This window comes from Xiphophorus maculatus, chromosome 22 (genome assembly GCF_002775205.1).
Source record: "Xiphophorus maculatus strain JP 163 A chromosome 22, X_maculatus-5.0-male, whole genome shotgun sequence".
Lineage (NCBI taxonomy): Eukaryota > Metazoa > Chordata > Actinopteri > Cyprinodontiformes > Poeciliidae > Xiphophorus > Xiphophorus maculatus.
The window spans coordinates 18,691,832-18,711,380 of NC_036464.1; the positions used below are offsets into that span (position 1 = coordinate 18,691,832).

The following is a 19,549-nucleotide window of genomic DNA, read 5'->3' on the forward strand; positions in this document are numbered from 1 at the left end:
CTTGCATCATCAGAGAACAACTGGAGGGGATTGAGCACTATATGAGATCAGAGCACTGAAAGGTTTAACGGTGCCAAACATTCAAACTGTACTGGGCTGCAGAGATCAGACCTGAACTTTTTCAATAATGGATGGACTTCCCAGTGGGTTATACAATGACGCACTGGAGACTAGCTGGTAATAGATGCGAATGTGACGCTTGGCTTAGTGCTACACTTCGCCGGGAATTACAGCAGGATCCAGCCCGACTCCCTCTGTAACTGCCAGTAATCACAGGACACTGTACAAACGATCCAGCCTGGTATCTTATGACAATTAGCATAGGAAACAAAAGCCTACACTCACAGATCGACTTAACGACCCACTACGCCCGGAGAATCAATCATTATAAGACGACGATTGGATTGCAATTTCGGATGACATTTTGGGCTCATGGGATAAAAAATGAACAAGTCTCAAACCTGGTTGCTTTTCTCTGCCTGGTTGTTCCTGTTCGAGTCAGGAAAATGGATATGGCACCCCGTCTCCTCCATCACCCTCTTGATGTTATTCCCACCTTTGCCAATGACATGCGAGTGCTCTGTGTGGGAAACGTCCATCTTCAGCGTCACCCTGTTGCTCTAATGTGCAGAAACACAGAGGTGCATAGTGTAGAGAAGTAACTTTGAGCTACATCTAAAAATTATATGTATTGATATACACAGCGTTAATGCAGATTATTAGAAACACCCCTAATTCATCTCTAAAATAAACTTTACTCCAAAGAGACCTTATTTGAATTTCCGTTTTTGCTAAATACTTGCATAAATTAATTCAGAAAAATGAGCAACATGAGGAGGATTAAGAAATCAATCAAAAATACAATATTTGAGTCAAATCTAATGGACTAAAACAACAGTTTAATGACAAAAACATGTAAAAGTGTGCAGACAAAACTAAATCTGCACAAATAAATTTTTTCCTCTAGGAGGCGCTACAGTGCAGCGCTCCAAATAAGCAAAAGTCTGTGTTGCTATGGCAAAGAAGCTACATACAAACACTTAAATCCATAACAACATAGATATAGGAGCATTGGGCATGACTGGAGACTAGTCAGTGTGCAATCTGTTATTTGCACTGCAGTGAAATACATTTGGAGCCAAAAAACAGAAAGGGGGGAAGAGTTTAATTTTACCTTTGTGTCAAGGACAGACATGATTCTGTATTTAGCTTCCCTCACGTTATCTCGTTTCCCGCATACCTTGATGTGTGGATCTGAAACACAGAAACAAAGCGTTGTTATTTAGTGGGAAGGTGTCGGCGCCGATAAGGACTAGTGGCAGAATGCGAAAGAAAGAGACAACTTAAAGTCCATTCAACAAAAGATGGCTGCATTTATCAGCAAATTAGTGAGCTTAGGAGAAAAGCTCTGCAAGAATAATTACTGTTTTGATATGTGCAATCTCGATGAAGTCTGCAAGCAGTCAGACGGCTCCCTGTGGAAGTGGACTTATGCCATTTGTTGCTCTTTAGAGTACGCTAAAAATCTGCCTGTCATGTAAAGCATTGCAAAAACAGAGTGACATCTTGATTTTCTGCACATCCTTGTCTCAAAACCTGGGAAGCTAACTTATGAATTATTTTTCCATCTTTTTAAATTTTTTTTTTACCAATTTACACTAGCTGTGGTGTGAACCCAATTATGACTTGATTTTCATATAATCTTCCACAACCAATCACTTAGAAGAGAATAGTAGGAGAAAAAAAGATTACCACTAGCTTAGATGTAACAGAAAGTGGAATATTTTCTAAATTTGCAAGCAGGCATTCATAATCACCTGGCTGGGTGGTTGCGGTTTTATTAGTTGCTTTGTGCAAAGTGAAACACTGCGGGTTTACTTTTGCCACTTGAGTGTTCCAAGATAAAGTTCAAAAAGAGAGGCTACTGGGTTATTTGTTTCATTTGCAACAATATTACACAACACATCTAATTTCAGAATAAATGCAACACATCCACAGTGGGCTCCGATACAGCAGGAAAAGTAAACCTGAGGACTCATGTATTGTTTATTAATATAATGTTCTGCTTTATTGCTAAACACAAGGATAGCTTTTGATGAAATCTGAGCAGCAAATATTTGTCAACCAGACAAGAACATGGAGGCCACGATTAGAGCAACCTGGGCTTCTTTAGCACCTTAACATAGGCTAATTATCTTGTGCTATGCTGGATTAAAATTGTAATCCATGCAAAAGGAGCAACGACCAAGTACCGAGTTCAATACATGGACATGCTCATTAAACTGAGTTTTGTGTTCTTCTATTAGCTGTAGTCAATAATCATAAAAATTAACAGACAAAAATGTCCCAAAGTGTATTTAATCTATATGAAATCTGACTTGTTTTATTTAATACATTACCTGATGATATTCTAACTTATTGCTCTTGTAGATGTTTCAAACATAAGAGCGTGCAAACAGAGATTTATTCAGAAGAAACAAACAGTGTTCCCTCAGCTAAAAAAAAAAAAATCCCCAAAAGAGAGAATGTAACGATTCCCAGGTAAGGCTCAAAACGGGCAAATTCCTACATGTTGCCCTTTTGCAAATGCAAAAGCACACAAACACGGATCCATAGAAAGAGGACAAATTACTCTGCACTCTTACAGTTCATTTGCCCATGTTTAAACTGTGCGGAGTAGCAGGAAGCTCACCAAAGCCCCTCTTCCAGGAATACCCCTCCCCAGAAAAAACACCCCAGGACTCGGATTTACAGTACGAGCTGCACACCGAGCTCAATAAATCACATTTATTTTTTTAGCTTCACAGTTGCATGTTGTCAGTCTCAAAGAGGGCAGGACTGGTAAAATCTCCAGGACGGGTCAGAAAACTGCAAAAAAAAAAACAAAACAACCACATTTTATCAAGAATATGAAAAAACACATGAGTGAAATCATAAAACAGCCTAAGTAGAACAAAGAAACACAAAGGGAAAAAAAAGAGCACAAAGAGCCATTGGAGACTTTTCACAGCCTCACTGCTGATTCCAGGCAGTTTTCCCATCATTTGGCTGTTGCTGTAAACAACCAAAAGCTCTCAATTTCCTCCCACAAAACTTACTGTGACCATTAGGGGGAGTCTGGCTCCTCTAAGTGTCCGCCAACTAACCTGCAGAGCACATCTGGCAAACATTAGCCAGCCTAAACGAGTGTTGCAGTCGTGATGTAGAACACCCCCGCATTTCTGGAGTGTGTTAGGTACATTTTTTTTCTCCCCTTCCTCTCTTCTAAGGTGATTGATTGTGGAATAAAAAATGAACACCTTAAGTCATAATTTGGTTCACACGACAGCTATGAAAACAAACAACAACAAGGGCTGGACTCGCAGCTGAGGACAGCTAGCCTTTTCAGTTGCACGCAGCTTTGCTTGACAGAGGAGAAACCTTTTGACCCAGAATTCTCCACTGGCAAAGCCGAAGGATTTTTTTTTTCCAGCTACATTAGAAAATACCACACAAATGAAGAGAATTAAGAGAGTTTGGCTTGGCTTTTTCCATTCAAAAACATCTGCGGAAACAGAGAAAGTTCCAGTTGGCGTCGTGGAAGGGCTATTAAAATGATTTTCATACAAAAACAAAGAATAGAACCTGAAAAATTGGAATCTAAATATGATCAGATTGAGTTAACTTTTTGGTCAAAATGCTTTTTTTATGGGGAAGACAGGCATGAGTGCACACTGTATTAAACCACTGGCAGTGTGCTTCTTCTGATTGCTAGCTCCTCAGGCTACTGACTGGACTTATCACACTTCTGCAGGTTGCAGATATTACTTCCTGCAGGTGATAAATGAAATAGAGAGGCTGATTCTTTTTAATTTTTTGTTGGATAAAGTGCTAGACTGAATGTGGAGAAGTTACAAACATACAATTCCCATCAATTGAGATGGGTTTCTGCAAATTAACACCAGATGGCAGAGGAAACACTGCCACAGAATTCCAAGGAAATAAGCAGAGCTATGAAAAACATGACTTTAGATTAAAATAGTTAAAAACACATTTCAGTACCAGAGAAATGGCTGAGTCGTCTGTTACTTTAAGGGCTGAGCAATTGAGGTTTGTGTTTTATTTGTTATGACATGATGAGAAACAAATGCGGTGAAGATCTTCGTCTTAAGTAATTTTAAATGTAGCTTCTATAACATTTAAAATACCAGTCAATAGTAATGTACTAATTATGCTTGTTATGTGCACATTTATTTTGTATTTATGACATTGCATCTCAAAATAAAATATACTAAAAGGAATTAATAACAGCAGTAGTAAAAGTATTACATGACAGTTTCAATAACAATGATCAATAAATTAGAATATTAGTGAAAAGTTAGTCAGTTCAGTAACTCAATATATAGATCAATTACACACAGGTTGATGTTTTCAAACCTTCATTACTGTTGATTATGATTATTCGATGCTTACATTTAATAAAGATACAACATTTAATATGAGAGCAATAAAAAGCATCTCAATACAAAAATGTGGGGCTTAATGAAAAGTTTAACGTTTAATGCCTTAAAGGTTGATATTTCCAAAAGGTACTTTTAATCTGGCCAAGTGAATCCTCTTTGCAACCATGTGCTAATTTATTATCTGTTTCAGACAACAAGGTTTTGTTTTCAGACAAAGCAAAGCAAAAAAACAAAAAACAAACTAATAATACCCCTCTTAAAAAAAGAGATAACTTGCATGAAAAATGGTAAAATAAAAAAATAAAAAACATATTTAAATCAAACCATGGGAATTACTGTAACACACAAATAATGACAGCACTTCTAAAGAAATAAACATTGAACCACAAGAAAGTTTTGTGCAGAACAGGAAATGTTAACTGTTAGAAACAAGAGTTTCGGCATTAACATTGTTATTTTTGTCTTTATAGGCAGCAATTAGCAAGGTTTATAGATGTGACAGCTGCCTTTAAATAAAACATGTTTGGGACAAATTGCAGCAAAACAATAATTACTTAAATAGCTGTAAAATGTGTTGTTTTGAGTATTCCTAAGGCCTGTATTGTATTGGTTTGCAGAAAACTCTTTGTCTGCTATGTCATTAGTAGCGCCAACAAATAGCATTCGTATGTAGATCTAAACAAATTCACAGTGCTTTAACCTACTTCATTTATCTAATATGTTACATTTCTCATGTTATTTTTTTATTTTGTGAGGCACTTTGAACTGAAAATACTGAGAAGATGAAAAGTTAAGGCCAATATTTACTTCATAGGACAGAGAAAATAGTTCTCTTTACCAGTTTTTTTGTTTTTTGAAGTATGATCCTTGCTAACAAGAACTTTGTTCTTGTCCTTGCAGCCAGTCTTGAGTAAAAGTATTAACTTTTCTCTTCTGATGGAGTGTGCCTTTCAACTGAGAAACCTGACCATTCTGAAAACCATTCGGCTAAAAGATAACTTCTAGCCGAATGTAGCTACCTACTTCTAGCTAGGCAGATAATAGAAAACATAAAAGGCTGAGAACAAATTGCATAATGTCTCTCTGCATGTAGTTAAGACACAACTAGATTCTAAAAAGTTTGAATACCTTTAAAAAATATTCTATAATACAGCAAGGTAGCTACAGCAAAACCTGACACCATTTACTTTTAACGCAGCCTGAGTTGTTGGAACAGCCAGAGATCGCAGTTTTTAATGTCACAATTACCGAATACAGATTTAATAACTTCATTTTAAACTCTAATTTTGCTGTGTGAAATTTTATTCTGTCATCTCTTCTAGTAAATGCCCTTTCTCTTGATCTTGGCAGATAAAAGCTAAATGGAAGCTAATGAGCTTCCTCGACCTGTTCCTTTCCTTTCTTTGGGAAGTCGTTGGAGCACTCCGACAGTTCCCACACTCATAAGGTAACCAAGTGATTCCCCACAAGTTGTTCTCCCTGCTGCTTTTCTTGGTTTCAACAACACAGCCAGCCGGTGTAGGAAGCAGGCTTTGTGAATGAAGGGACCCTTAGCGTGAATGAAGGGTAATGTACGTATGAACTGCCAGGACTTAAAGTTGATTTTGTATCAGAGAGGAAAAAATGTTAAAGAATCCCCCCATAATCCCTTCAACATTTGTCTGAGCCGACTAACTGAGGAAGTTACATGATGTCAGTGGATCGCACATCTGGTTCGGAGACTAGCGCTGGCAATTCTCCTGGGGGAAACAAAGCGGGCAGAGCTACACCTATTCCTCCACCCCCGTTTTCCTCCTCCGCAGTCCGTCCCTCCCGGAAGAGCTTTAAATAACCATGCGAATCTTTTATTGGTAACAGAATGCTGGAGCAACTTTACCAATAAACACGAGAGCTTCGACTCCCACACCTCCGCCTCCGTAGGAGAAAGAAAGGAAGAAAAAAAAAGAAAAAGTCCTGCGTGCAGATGAAGTTATTGGCTTGCGAGGAATGGAAAACATAAGCTTTCATCTGTGCAAATGGCTCAATTAGCTTTTTACTAAAGAATGCAAGTGCAACGTAGAAATACCTTCTTCTCATCCATCTGATTCTAATAACTTTGTCCGAGACATCTGGCTAAGACAACACTCACTGTTAAAATAAACTCTTAAATAAATTAAAAAAAATCTACACAAAACATAACTAGATGCAACATTTTTGAAATTCAATCTAAGTGGTGAATTTTAAATTAAAGCCTGTTTTTGGACACTGATTATGACAAAAATGCCTTTTCCATCAAACTAGCTACTGACTGATATATGTTATATTTGTTTTCAATAGATGACATAATCAGCATGAAAATGGGAGCATTAGAAAACAACAGTCACATAAAATAAAATTCCTCTTTCATCATTAGGGTCTTCTAGTTACATAGCTATATAAAACCAGATTGTAAAATGTTAGGATTTCTTAGCAGCTAAGACTTTCTGTCAAATGGCACTTATGTTTTAAAATCCTGTTAGTAAAATGGCAGAGAGAAGGTCGTAGTAAACCGAATTTTCTCATTTCAGCTTTAGTAATCAATGTAGGAGCAGAAATTCTTTTTGCTTTAACTAAAAGCGATTGGATAATGCTATAGTCTTTGTTTGTGTAACAACATTGAAACTGTGGTATTTTTTACCATAAGATCATAATCACAAAGCAGCTCAAGCGTATCCTAACTTCTAACTACTCACCATTAGTACAAATAACTGTGAATGTAGCAAATATGTAAGGTGACAAGATGTTCGACTTCAGAAACTAATCTGCACGTCACTTGTCCTCTCTCACAAATAAACATATTCATACTGGCCACGCATTTTACGAGCACATTTTATGAGCTCAGCACATCAGACACAAACATCCACAAACAGAAGAGGCATGGCAGAAACAACATCACAGTAAAGACTAACATTGCTTTGGTCTTTGACTTCAGAACAATAGATCATAATCAGGGGATCAACAATAAAAAAAATGTTGGGTTTTTTTCACTCGGTCAGTGAACCGGTCATTTCAAACGTTCTACCTTCCACGAGTGTTGGATGTGTCAGTGTGGAAGCATTTCACTCTACAATAAAAATAAAATCAGGGGGCACACAAGGAGGATAATAACTATGTATGCTTTCAGGAAACATGTATTTTTGCAGCTTTCTTTTACAGTTCAACCTGCTGCTTAGACTAGTAGTCCAGTAGTCCACTAACTGGGGCAATTTGTTTTGAATTTATAGCGACAGAAACAGAAAGCTCTTTAAACTGTCAGGTTATCAATTCAGCCACGGCTGAGACGAAAACAAAGCCTTTAATCACAGTTCCACGGCGATAACAAGAATGGGACAGAACAAGTGTATCGGGTACCTAAAAGAAAGCAGAAGGGTACATTTCTGATAAGTTTAAGTTCATGAGCTAACTCATGAAATGTATGAGTTATCTCCAAATGCATTGGAAAAAATAGCATAGTGGTGCTATTTTTTCTGGAAAACTTGTGGATATGTGAGTTTTCTCATTTTTAGAGAAATCTCTAAAAATGAGCTTTCTCATTTTTAGAAGAGAAAACTCTTCAAAAAATGTTTTCTCACATAAATCCTACATTATGAGGGATATCCTGATCGCAGAATATTTGAAATGATCAAAAATGGAGTTTCTGCCTAAACTGAATTCCTGAAACATAACATGTAATTTTTTGTCAGACAGAAAAAACACCAAAAACACCAATCTAGACCAGGTAGAACAAATGAACAATTATATTTCATGTGTTGAAGTAAACGTGCATTTATGATACTAACTATAATGTAGTATCAGACTGTCACTCAGTAACAATAAGTGCTTAAGGATAAATGACTCTGTTCTACATTAGGAACAAAAAAATCCAGATCATTGTCCTGATTTCCATTTATGAACAATACACTCCAGTTTCAAGGCGGACATTTTCAGCCATGATAAGAATTGTTTGAATCCCTGCTACCATTTCAACTGCTTACAAAGTCACCATCTTGTCAAAAGGGAATAATAATCACACAATTTTCTTTCTTTTTTTTACCTTTTTTGGACTTGGCTCCAATCTTCAGTTTGGAAGGCCAGGCTATCTGTGTTTGGGTTTCATCCATGATCTGAAAAAGAGTGAAAATGGGAAGATATTAGTTCATCATACATACAATGACATTAGCAGACACTGTGTGTTGGAAAGATGCAAGGAAACTGTGTCTAACTGTTAAAGGAGTAAAGTGATGATGAACACAGAACTAGTAAAATACTCTAACAGTCAGAGGAGCTACAGCGTCTATTACTAGATTTCACTTTGAACCTATTTGCTGAATCAGGGAGCTTTTTTCCAGACATACATTTCTGCTCAGGGTTCAAATTCATCCCACCAAAAAATGAAAAGGAAATCAAAACAGAGAGGACTTTTAGCTTTGGAACTAAAAAAAGGAAGAAAGAAAAAGAAAAAAAAGACATCTTTATGAGAAGAACTCTTTGACAAATCTAACCAAGAGCATATGCTAGAGTGGTTTAAAAAAACAAACAGCAGGAAGTGGGAATAAAAAGAGTAAGAAGGTGTTCAGGAGGCACTTGGGTTTCTTAATAAACTCCCGCTTGTCTTTTTGAGCAATAAGGAGTTCACCTCGGCTGGATTAACAGCTGCAATCCAGAAACAACGCTCTTCAGAAGAAGCTCGTCCTAAGAAGGGGTTAATCTAAGTGGAGAGGGACAAAAGGCCAACAGAATAACACCAGAAGAAAAAAAAAAGAAAAGGAATGATCGCTGTGTCCTAATGGATTTGTCCTCCTCAAGACGTTCCATCCTTGTTTTCTCAAACGTCCTGCAGTCTTTTGTTTATTTTCATACTTTCCAGGGGTTTGTTCTTTCAGGGTGGAGAAGATATGAATTTGTCAAAGTTCTCGAAGTCTCGGCCACGTGACGAAGCACTGGAGGAGCGTGTCAAGCCATTACACCACCGCCAGCCACCACTTAATATATCTCAGTGGACAACTGCATTGAGCCATAAGATAAACAGTGCAAGTCAGATGGACATCAGTGTACATTAAGCCCCATTAGCACTCCCTGCAGATGTTCAAGCTTATTAACACGGACAGAAAATCCAAAATGAGATGACTTTTCTCTTGTTTATTAATTTCAGTGCCAGGATAACGTTTTGCAGCGTGCAGCTGGTGCCAAATACCCAACAAGGTATGTGTTTAATTTCTCCACATGGTCCTTTGGAAGCAGCACAGTCTGTTTGGGATCCTTTGAAATAAAGTTTGACAGCTTGTCCACTGCCACCCGCGCCCACCTGAGAAACAGAGAGTGAGCTCTGAAAAAGTCCAACACATGCCTTTCTTCATTCTGCAGCTTTACGCTCTGAGTCTGTGATGGTTGACTGGAAGCCCTTTCAAGCCTCACTGGTTTCCTACATCCCAGCCCTATAATCACATATAAAAATGGACAGGCTAGATCATCAGCTCGATGAAAACTCTAACGCAACGTTCAATCTTTCGAACAGGCTTGGTAAAAATTGGCATTTTTAGAGGCTGCAAAACAAAAACAACAATTGTGCGTCGGTTCTGATTTGAAACACCACAACATCCATCTGAAACAGATTAAAGCAAAATAATGCAAGGCAAATTTCTTGCGCAACACATTAGCACAACAAATGCCTTTAATAATGTGAGACATTCGGGTTTTGTTTTCCCAGCTTTGGCTTTATATCATTTCCTAATGTGGATTCAGATCTTGACTTTGACTGAGCCATTCTAGCACATGAAAATGCTCAACTTCAGCAGCTCTGAAGCCTTCACAGAACATTTCTATTTCTCATAAGTTTACATCATACTCATAAAGACTGTGTACTATCACACTTATTTTTAAAGGCAATTGGTTGAATTTTATTTCATTTAGGGGTATCAGACTGAGCAAAGATGAAAACAAATGCTTAGCACTCTTCAGATTTACTCTGTAAAAACGTTTGAAAACCACATACCACTCCTACTTCCCAATTATGCACCGCTTTCTGCTGGTCCATCACACAGAATCTGAACAAAACACAGTAAAGTGTGTGGTCTTAATTTGAGAAAATGTTGAAAATATCAATGGCTAAGGATATTTTGGCTGAGCAATCTATACTTTCACAGATCAGCATTTATTTGTTCTGATGAAGCAATCACAAAATTGATACCTTGTGAAATAAAACGCAAAAAAAATAAAGCCAAATATTATTAGAGCTGAAAATGTCATAGGATTGTAACAAATAGTTTATGTGGACAATAAAAAATTTTTAGTGCCCACTTTCACTGCCATTGCCTCATAGAGAACCACATTAGTACATTTCCACAGTTAGTCAAAGGCCTGCTGTAGGTTAGCTTTCTAATGAGATGCCACAACAGCATTCGCAATAACAACTACACTATTATGAACTGTTTCTCATTGTTTTGGTCTTGCTCTTGTTCTTCACTCAAATTTCTAAACGAAAGCCGAGGTGGTTAAAATTGATCCTTGATCAGTTGAATAATCAGGTACAATGTTGCCATCCCTACTGTCTGTGGAGGTTTTTTTTCTTTCTGCGATAAAATCAATGACTTCACATGCAGTAAAATACAGGCCTGAAACTTTAACCTGATGAGTTTTTTTTTTCCTAACTGGGTACTTCATGTTATCCTGAGGCAGTAATTCTAATCTATTACAGGACACCCACCCGGCCGTCATCTAGTACATTCGAGGAAGCCCAATAAATCATCTTCAGCCCAGAGCGGGACGCTAACAGCTGGACATGGTACAAACAGCAGGAAAAAAATGGTATTTTGTGCTTAATGATACAAAGGGAAACCAATCCACATCAATTCATGCTTTTTATTTTTTCTATTTTCACCTTTTTTTATTTTATTTTTGCTTCAAGTCCTGTGACATTGTGTGGGTTTTATCGCAGAGGCATTCATTTAGAACACTGCAATTTAACAAAAATAATACTGCAGCCAGTTCTCAGAGGTTGGTGTAATTACGGAGGCAAGGATGGCCTAAATATAAAACCATGACTGATTCCATTTTGAGTTTTAGATAAAATTGTATTTGAAAAGTGTGACTTTAAAATTCAAATTTGCTCTTTTTTAAGCTAAGGTAAATTGCAATAACTTCAAAAAACAAAAGAAAAAAGATTTATCATGAAAATGACATCACGGCCCTTCGCTTGTATCTTCAAGCACTTGAGTCGTCAACATTTTCTGTAAAAAGGGCTTTGTTCAGAGAAACCCGCTTCCTGTCCAGCTTTGCTGTTTTTGGCAGCACGCAGCAGATGGGACTGATTTCTGACAGACCACACACCATTTTAAAGGGCTGGATGGTGTTTGTTTTCACGAAGGGCCTTGAAATGGCTAAAGGTATTTGAACAAATTAAGAAACCTATACATTTACTATTCCACACTTCTTTTTTTCCTGCCACTCCACCCTTTTTCCTAACCTGAACAAATACAGACATTGCTGCGATAGGTTTTCATGGCATCCTATTAACAACACTGATTGGGTAGTTGAGGTTTTCAGCTGCGAAGAAGTCTGAGCAATGTGTAGCATCACAAACGAAGGAAATGTCTAAAAAAGACAGCACATGTAGTCAATGCATGTGACCGGGTTGTCACAGCAGCAAATCGGCATGGCAGCGTTGTTTTCTGCAACGGTGCAGCTGTTAGTTCAGCTGGAATGTGTGATCGTGGAGCGAGACGGGGAGAGGGCTTTAGTCGGGTGTAAGGCAGAGTTAAGAGGCTAAAGACAGCGGAGCTCAAGGCGGACAGAGCTGACTCAATCATCCCCTCGAGACTCAACAGCCGTGTTAAGAATACAAGTGCTAACTCGCAGCTATCGCCTTGTTACCCCTCTTGGCTAGTAATGTTTACATAATTATGAAAAGGCAACACAAATTACAAGGGGGGAAGATTTGCAAACACCCTAGTCGAACATTTAGTCAAATATATACATCCTCAACCAGAGGAAACCTAATTATTTAAGCCGCCAAAGTAATATTTCTTTACTTTTCTTCTTAAAAAAATAAAACAAAAAACCCCCGCTGAAAAATAGTGTCAACACAATCTGTGGGACGTGAATCAAAAAGCACTGCTTGGCCACCAGGTGGGGAAGTTTATGGTTTTTTTTCCAGCTATTTTATAGCACAATCAAGTAACTATGTTACATTCAGTTGTTATAAAAATGCTGTATGTATATCAAATGTGACTTAAATGAAAAGTGACTTTGTAATTTAGCGTCATAAAATTGGGTCTCTGTCTCTTTAACGGCAGCGGTCATAGCCTGTTTGGTGCTCTGGGCGACCAACCTCGCCGCTGCCAACCCGCTCCTCTCCTCTCACCCACCACCCTGGTGGTTGTGAGGAACCGCCACTGATTGCCCTGCCCAGTTAGTCTGGACATCCGCAGTTTGCTGTAGTGCTACTCGAAACATTTGACACCGAAAGACTGGTAGAGAACAGCTCATTCGTGAAAAGATGGGACAGGGAACACATATGTCTAAAACAACCTGGAGGTCATCTCTATGCATATCTGTTTATTTACTATGGCTAGCAGCAAATCCAAAAGATTTTTAAGTGGTTATGCATCATTTACTCATGAATCATGTAAACTATGCCACTATTATCAGCAATACAAGCACATGCAATATTCGTTTGAAAGGAAAGTTTACAAATATATGTCACACAACACTGTGTGTGCCTCTGGTTCAACTCTGTGTAGACTTCCGTGGTGAATTTGCCTTAAGCCATCACACTACCAAGGTGGCATAAAGCATGCCAACAAATACCAGTTGATGTCAACATCACCCAGGATGGTATTAGAGAAACTTTGCTGTCATTTAGCATTTAGTCACATTTAGACAATGATATACAATCTAGCAACTAAATACCTAAATCTATATCAATTATATGTGTTATATTTAATGTAGCAATATCTCCTTAATTTAGGATCTGCTTGAGGGAAAAAGCACAAAAAATATATCTTTTTTAAATAGAATTGGAAAGAAATTCACACAGTAAAATATAAACTATATGTATATGGGTATATGTGACATGCAATTCAACTGGTCACTGTTGTGATAATGACATGACATGTCATAAATAAACACTTCAAACCTTAATAAGAACTAGTTAAAGTTAGTATCTCAATGACATTGACAGAAAATGTTACAGTCCTACCTAAACATTTTCCTTTGCAGTATCAAACAAGCATCAATGCATATATTGCTGACATACAGTCTGAATTCATGGTACAAATAAACAAATATTTACTGAAGTCCAAGCAGTTGTTTGCAAAAGTGGTACTGCAAACAGTGATATTCTGACATTCGGCCGATTTTTCCAGCTAGAACTCTGACTTCAGAAGGAGAGTTGAGTTTTTGACTGGAAACCGACTTCTAAAATTAAGTTTCCACTAAAACAGTCGTAACTCATTTTTTACCTTTTCTCCTCAGTAATTAAGATGTTTAGTTTTTATTTGAAATTTAATGGAAACAGTTAGGAAAAAACAAGAGAGCAGGGAAAACCCATAAAAAAGGGCGGATGTAGATTTTAGCACAGAAGGGAAGAGTATACCTGAGCAAAGTGGGTCTACATGCCATCATTTCTCCAATCCACATGCAGTATATGGGTCACAAGCACAAAAAATGTGTGTTTTGCATAAATATCCATGTAAGTGTGGATTGGGCCGCAAAACTGTCTGACCTACTTATGTCAGCCTCTCATAATTTCCTGCAGGACGATCACTCAATTTGGACTGTGGTAATTTTTTTTTTGATGTCAGAGCAAAGAAATACAAGCTGCTTTGGTACAAAAAAAAAACCTAAACTAAATAAATGATGTTTGGCCTCAGATCTAAGCATGCTGCCACTGTTATATTAGGCCTGGCATAATTTAAAGAACCACATTCTCTGGGAAGGAGAGATGGAACAGGCGATCCCAGATGAACTGGATACAAGTTCAAAGTTGCCTCTCAGCTCAAAATCCACTCTGAGACCTTGTGTGGTGAACAGTTATCATCTTCACCAGCTTCAGCTTAGCTTCTCAAGTCTCTCTTTTGCCTCACGGCTCAACCTCTGCACCGCTTTCCAAAAAGCTTTCTGGTCTTGGCCATGAATTCAAACTCCCAACAGATCACAATGGGAAACTTTTCCAGCACAACAGCCCCTTAAACTGCCTACTGACACATGTTTTCTATTAAACAATCATGAACCTAATTTGCAGAGAAAAACTCTCACTGCACCAGACTGATAGCAGTGAGACATCTGTGGTATAACGGAGTGCAAAGACAAAGCGACATGAAAGCAAGAGGGAGAGTTTGAGGGCCAAAACCAAATGGATATTCCCTCATATGAGCTACGAGAACTTCGACAGGGCCAATCCCAAAGTGGTCCAGCTTGTGGTCTGCTGCCATCATTGTTACTTTTTCACTGACTCTGTGAACAGGGCGGACTAAACTAGACTCAGGGAAGTCCAGCAGACAGTGAGTAAGAGGCTCTGATCAACCGAGGTAGTGGGCTTGGGGAGAAAGCGCAGGGGCGGACCGTTTTGTGCTGCGGCTGAACAGCAGATCTCAATCCCAAGGCACAAGCAAAAAGAGTGTGTGTCAAAAACAATAAGCACATAAATAAAACTGACCATATGCTTTCACGAGGAAGCTAGAGAACCAGTTTATTAGTTGCAATGAATATGTGCGGTGGGGATGTGGGACAGGCAGGAAGCCGTCCAACTAAGAGTTTCCATTTTCATCAAATTCAAGGTATTCTATGCAGCTCATCCATTTTCTCTCAACAATACTGCTCCACACTCCACACTTGGTGTTTATTTTCCTGACTTTTACTGGGCATATACGGGGAATCAGGAGTTATGGAAATGGAAATACTGCTGGAAAAGCATAACGCCGGGACTCCTGCTTCACTGCTTCTTGCCAAGTCAAACATCAGCACGCTAATTTCTGTTATCTGATTTAACGTGTAATTAGGATTATTTCTTTAAGCAAACTTTAAGTCACAGAATCACAGATACATTATATTTATATCCAAGTACACACAAAGCTACAGTACGGTGCATCCTCCAAATTCCAGCAAAGGGGTGTCGGGGGAATGAAAAGGCGCCTGGCTTTAATTACTTAGGTTAAGAAAACTGCTGCAGGAAAAATGAAATAGCCGCTTTTTGACATTAAACTCAGCTTCCCAAATTCCGAAACCAAAAGCGGAAAACAGAGAAAGGAGGAACACTGAAACAAACCCCGCTGTCCTTCATTTCTTTGATTACAGCCCAGTAGTTTTCTGAGGAGGGTGTTTAATACACTCTGAAGCTTGTTTTAGGCAAGTAACAATCCACAAGCAATGTTTCAAAGAGAAGCAAATAACTAGCGAAACTGAGTAATAAAACACGACACGGTGTTGATGTTTGGAATTTTCCAAAGATGACAGAAGAGTTCATCTAATAGTTGCCATGCATGATGGGGAGGTTGTTTAACTTTTACCTAAGACTTTCAATCAATAGAGCCTGTTGTAGAGATGAGACTTTGGTGTTAACATTTTATTGTTGATCTGTTTCAAACATACATGCATGAACAAATTTGTTTGCACCCCTGCAGTGACCTGATCTCACAGTGCATGTTCTGTTCTTTATTCATTGAGATGTAGCTGGCAAGCAATTCACCTTGATCTAATTTTGGGAGTGTTGGATAGTCTAAGAAAATACTCCTCAGCACAATGGGAAAAATACTTTTATATAAAAACCACACAGATTCACACTTGGCTGACATATCAGAAAGAATACGAAGAACTTGGGGTGGAAAAAAAAAACGCTTCAAGACTTTCTAAAATCAAGGAGAATCCTCCTTGTGCTATTCTTTATGTAGTGCCTTCATTAACTTTTATTACAACAGTCCGTAAAAAGACTCACCACTGGGCCCATTTTTAACAGTGTACTAAACTCTAGATAATCTAGTATGTCACAGTACATTAAGTAAGTGAGAATGGCCCCGAGTGTTGTGTCAGCTGTGTTTTGGCATCAGAGTCCTGGGGCCATTTAACGTCAGCGGCGTTCTATTGTTTTTATTTGTTTCGATTTGTAATTAGAAGTGACTGGACGAAACACCTGACATACGCTCCCTTGTGAGGAGAGAAGTGGTGCTCGAGCGAAACCCAAAGACAAAGCAAACCCAGGTGCAGACTGCACACTCACCTTCTGAAAGAAATCCTCTCCGCCGTTCACTCTCCCCTCTGAGGCAGCTAGAGAGAGAAAGAAAGTGGAAGAGGAAGAGAGAAATAATTTTAATACAACTACACAAACATTCACTTTTAAAGGTGCAATGTAATCCTGTGACAGCCAAATCACACAATGATTATAAAGTCCTCACAGTGCTACAGTATCTTCATTCAGAGCTAGTGTTTATGGTGGATTTCTGTTTCTCTGGATATTTTATTTGGCACATTTGGTGGGATTGCTGATTGGCAGCAGTGGAATAAAATGTTCCAAGTAATTTTCTATAATCCCAGAGATGGGACACAGCTTCCGTGAAACAATTTGGTGGACACAAATCTTTCAGCGTTTTACACTAGCCAAAAATGAAGTCTTTCACACATTATGGTCAGATAGTGTTTTTTTTTTTCAGAAACTGGTTGCCTAATTTTTTGGAGCACAACATCAAAGAAACTCAAAACCTGTTTGAAAAATCACCTGTAAGCAAACTGAGCGTTAGGTGTTTACAGCCAGAGCTCAAAACAGAAGTGAGACAGGTCTGAAGTCGCTCCAACACATCTGCAAGTCCTTCAAACTGTTTCAGCTCTGTTGATCTAAAATATATTATCTGCCGCACAGGGCAAATTCTTTTAACGCTCTACAGCAAGAGTCTAAATGATGCTTCCAGGATGAGTTTTCAAGATGGGTCACAGGCGGTCTTTGTAATTTTGGTAGCATCTGGACAGTCAGATGGATTATAGACTTTGGTTATTGATGGTGACCTCAGTGAAACAACCTGAATGATATTATTAGAATAGAAAATAAATTCCTGCAAAAATGATGGTACTGCACTGAACTGAAAAGCCACAGAGGAGGTCAAACCACTGAATGGAGCATATTACAGCACCTCTAAGATAATTAGATTATTCCTGGGTCAGGTGATTCAAATATAAATTGGTAAAACTACGGTACTTTGCAAAGCTGTTCTGAAAACAGTTTTATGGAAATGTGCACACAAAACGCTGTTTACGGTTTCTAATCCATTCAAACGACCAACCGCCAAAGATCAGTTTCTTGTTCATGCAGAGATTAAAGCCAGATTGTTGAGAGCCTACATCCAGAGCCATTTGTACTGAAGCAGACTTCAAAATAAACACATCTCCAGACGACAGTTTATGAAGACGGAGCGTCTGGCTTTGCTCAGTAGATGAGTCCATTCCTGGTCAAAATGTGTGCATGTAAAACCACCAGTAGCCCTCTTAGCTCATGAAAGACCAATTCTGACTTCTCTGTGACAATTAAACTCAAACACAAGAATTATTTAGGGAAAAGTTATAATCTCAAAAAGCGTTCATAATTCTGAGACAGAGTCAGAGTGGCTTCAAAGAGTGGCTGATGCTCACAGTGACGCACTTGGAACACAACGTAATATGTGTTCAATCTGATATGAGATAAATCCACAATTTCCTTGTAAAAATTCAACTGCAATAATTGAACTGGAAAAAGTCTATAATGAAGACTGGCGATACAACAATGTCTCAATGATATTTTAGTTTAAGTACACATCAATTACAATAACTAGTGTGACGGCAGATACAAGGATAATTGCTCTGTTCTTTGGCAGCTTTAAATGATCCCAAATGATGAAAACCCTGTTATTGTGCAATTCCCCTGCACAATAACTTGAGACTTACAAGTTTAGTTGCTGCTTAGAGAGCAGCAACTAAACATGGTTTATTCCCAGGTTGACAAAAGATAAACAGTCTAGCCCAACAGAACAGATTTTCTTCTGCATTCAATTCTTCAAAAAAACAAAACCAAAAAAAACAAATGCTAATGTCAAACTTAATGTCTCTGTGAGGTGAGTAGAAAAGAAATGATCCGGGGTGGGATGTGAGGATGAGGCAAAAAGAGTTTGCCTCTCCAAACTATTTTTGCACAGATGATTGACAAACATGCACCAATGATTTTGCCAGTGATAGAATTCAAATAATTTTATTTTCAAGTACCCAGATGGACCACGGGAGTTTAGAGGCTGGGTGTAACAGCTGAGCCCTACAAGATGTCTGGGGTTCTGGTTGATCCAATGGGTCTGTGGGTCATGGGCTGCTGGTGGGGATGCTCACTTTGCTTTAGCTAGCATCTTTTTTGTTCTCAGGGAGGCCCCTGGTCTTGGTCGGCACAATGTTGGTGTGTTGGTGACCAACAAAGACAAGGAGGATTGAAGGCATTGTGCTGTGCTTCCCCTTTCACTATGTGTGGGCCTGTCCTGCGTCTCTATTTTAAAACACTATAGACACTTAGGACTTTGGGGTTTTGGTGGACTAGACACTGCTGTTTGCAAGTAGTGGAGGCAATTATTTTTCACACAGTTTTAATATTTATTGTTAGAATTTGATACTGAAGACATTTAAGTGCAACAAAGAAGCTGAAACAGAAAAAATAAATTCTGTAAGTGGGCACTTTTTCAAGGGGATGTGTGCTTAAATCTCTTAATTCCCAGCTTTAAATGTACAAGATAATGCAAAAAATGGCCACCGGTAAATTTAACTGCATTTGCTCTGCATACCTCAGCGTACTGTTTAAGCTAATGTATGTGTTGTTTCAGCTAGCAGTGCTTTATGTGAAAGAGACCAAAGGTTTTTACAGCGGTTTTGCAGGCAGAGCAAAGGGAAGTGATCTTGATTATTTTTCTATAGCTCTTAATGTAAAACTTTAAAGTACTCAGCACGCCATGCTATTTATTTTCCATGAAAGGAGGTTGTGCAGCCAGTATGACGAGGATGGAGATGCTTTGACTACATAAAATGAGAACAGGAGTAATTCGTGCCAGAATGGGCTGTAGGGAACTCTGCAGAGTATACTTGACCAATGCAGCGTTCATATAAGAGCTGCCATTGTG

The 19,549-nt window shown here is 38.5% G+C and overlaps 1 protein-coding gene across 1 annotated transcript in view; it reads right to left on the minus strand.

Moving 5' to 3' along the window:
- The window catches only part of bicc1 (BicC family RNA binding protein 1), a 68,540-nt gene that overhangs the window by 24,994 nt on the left and 23,997 nt on the right, over positions 1 to 19,549 (minus strand). Inside the window, exons 2-5 of the mRNA XM_023327847.1 lie at positions 16,651 to 16,697; positions 8,494 to 8,563; positions 1,175 to 1,254; positions 462 to 620 (exon numbers count right to left, since the gene is read on the minus strand). Of these exons, the coding sequence (XP_023183615.1) occupies positions 462 to 620; positions 1,175 to 1,254; positions 8,494 to 8,563; positions 16,651 to 16,697 (356 nt within the window). The remainder of the gene's footprint in view (positions 1 to 461; positions 621 to 1,174; positions 1,255 to 8,493; positions 8,564 to 16,650; positions 16,698 to 19,549) is intronic.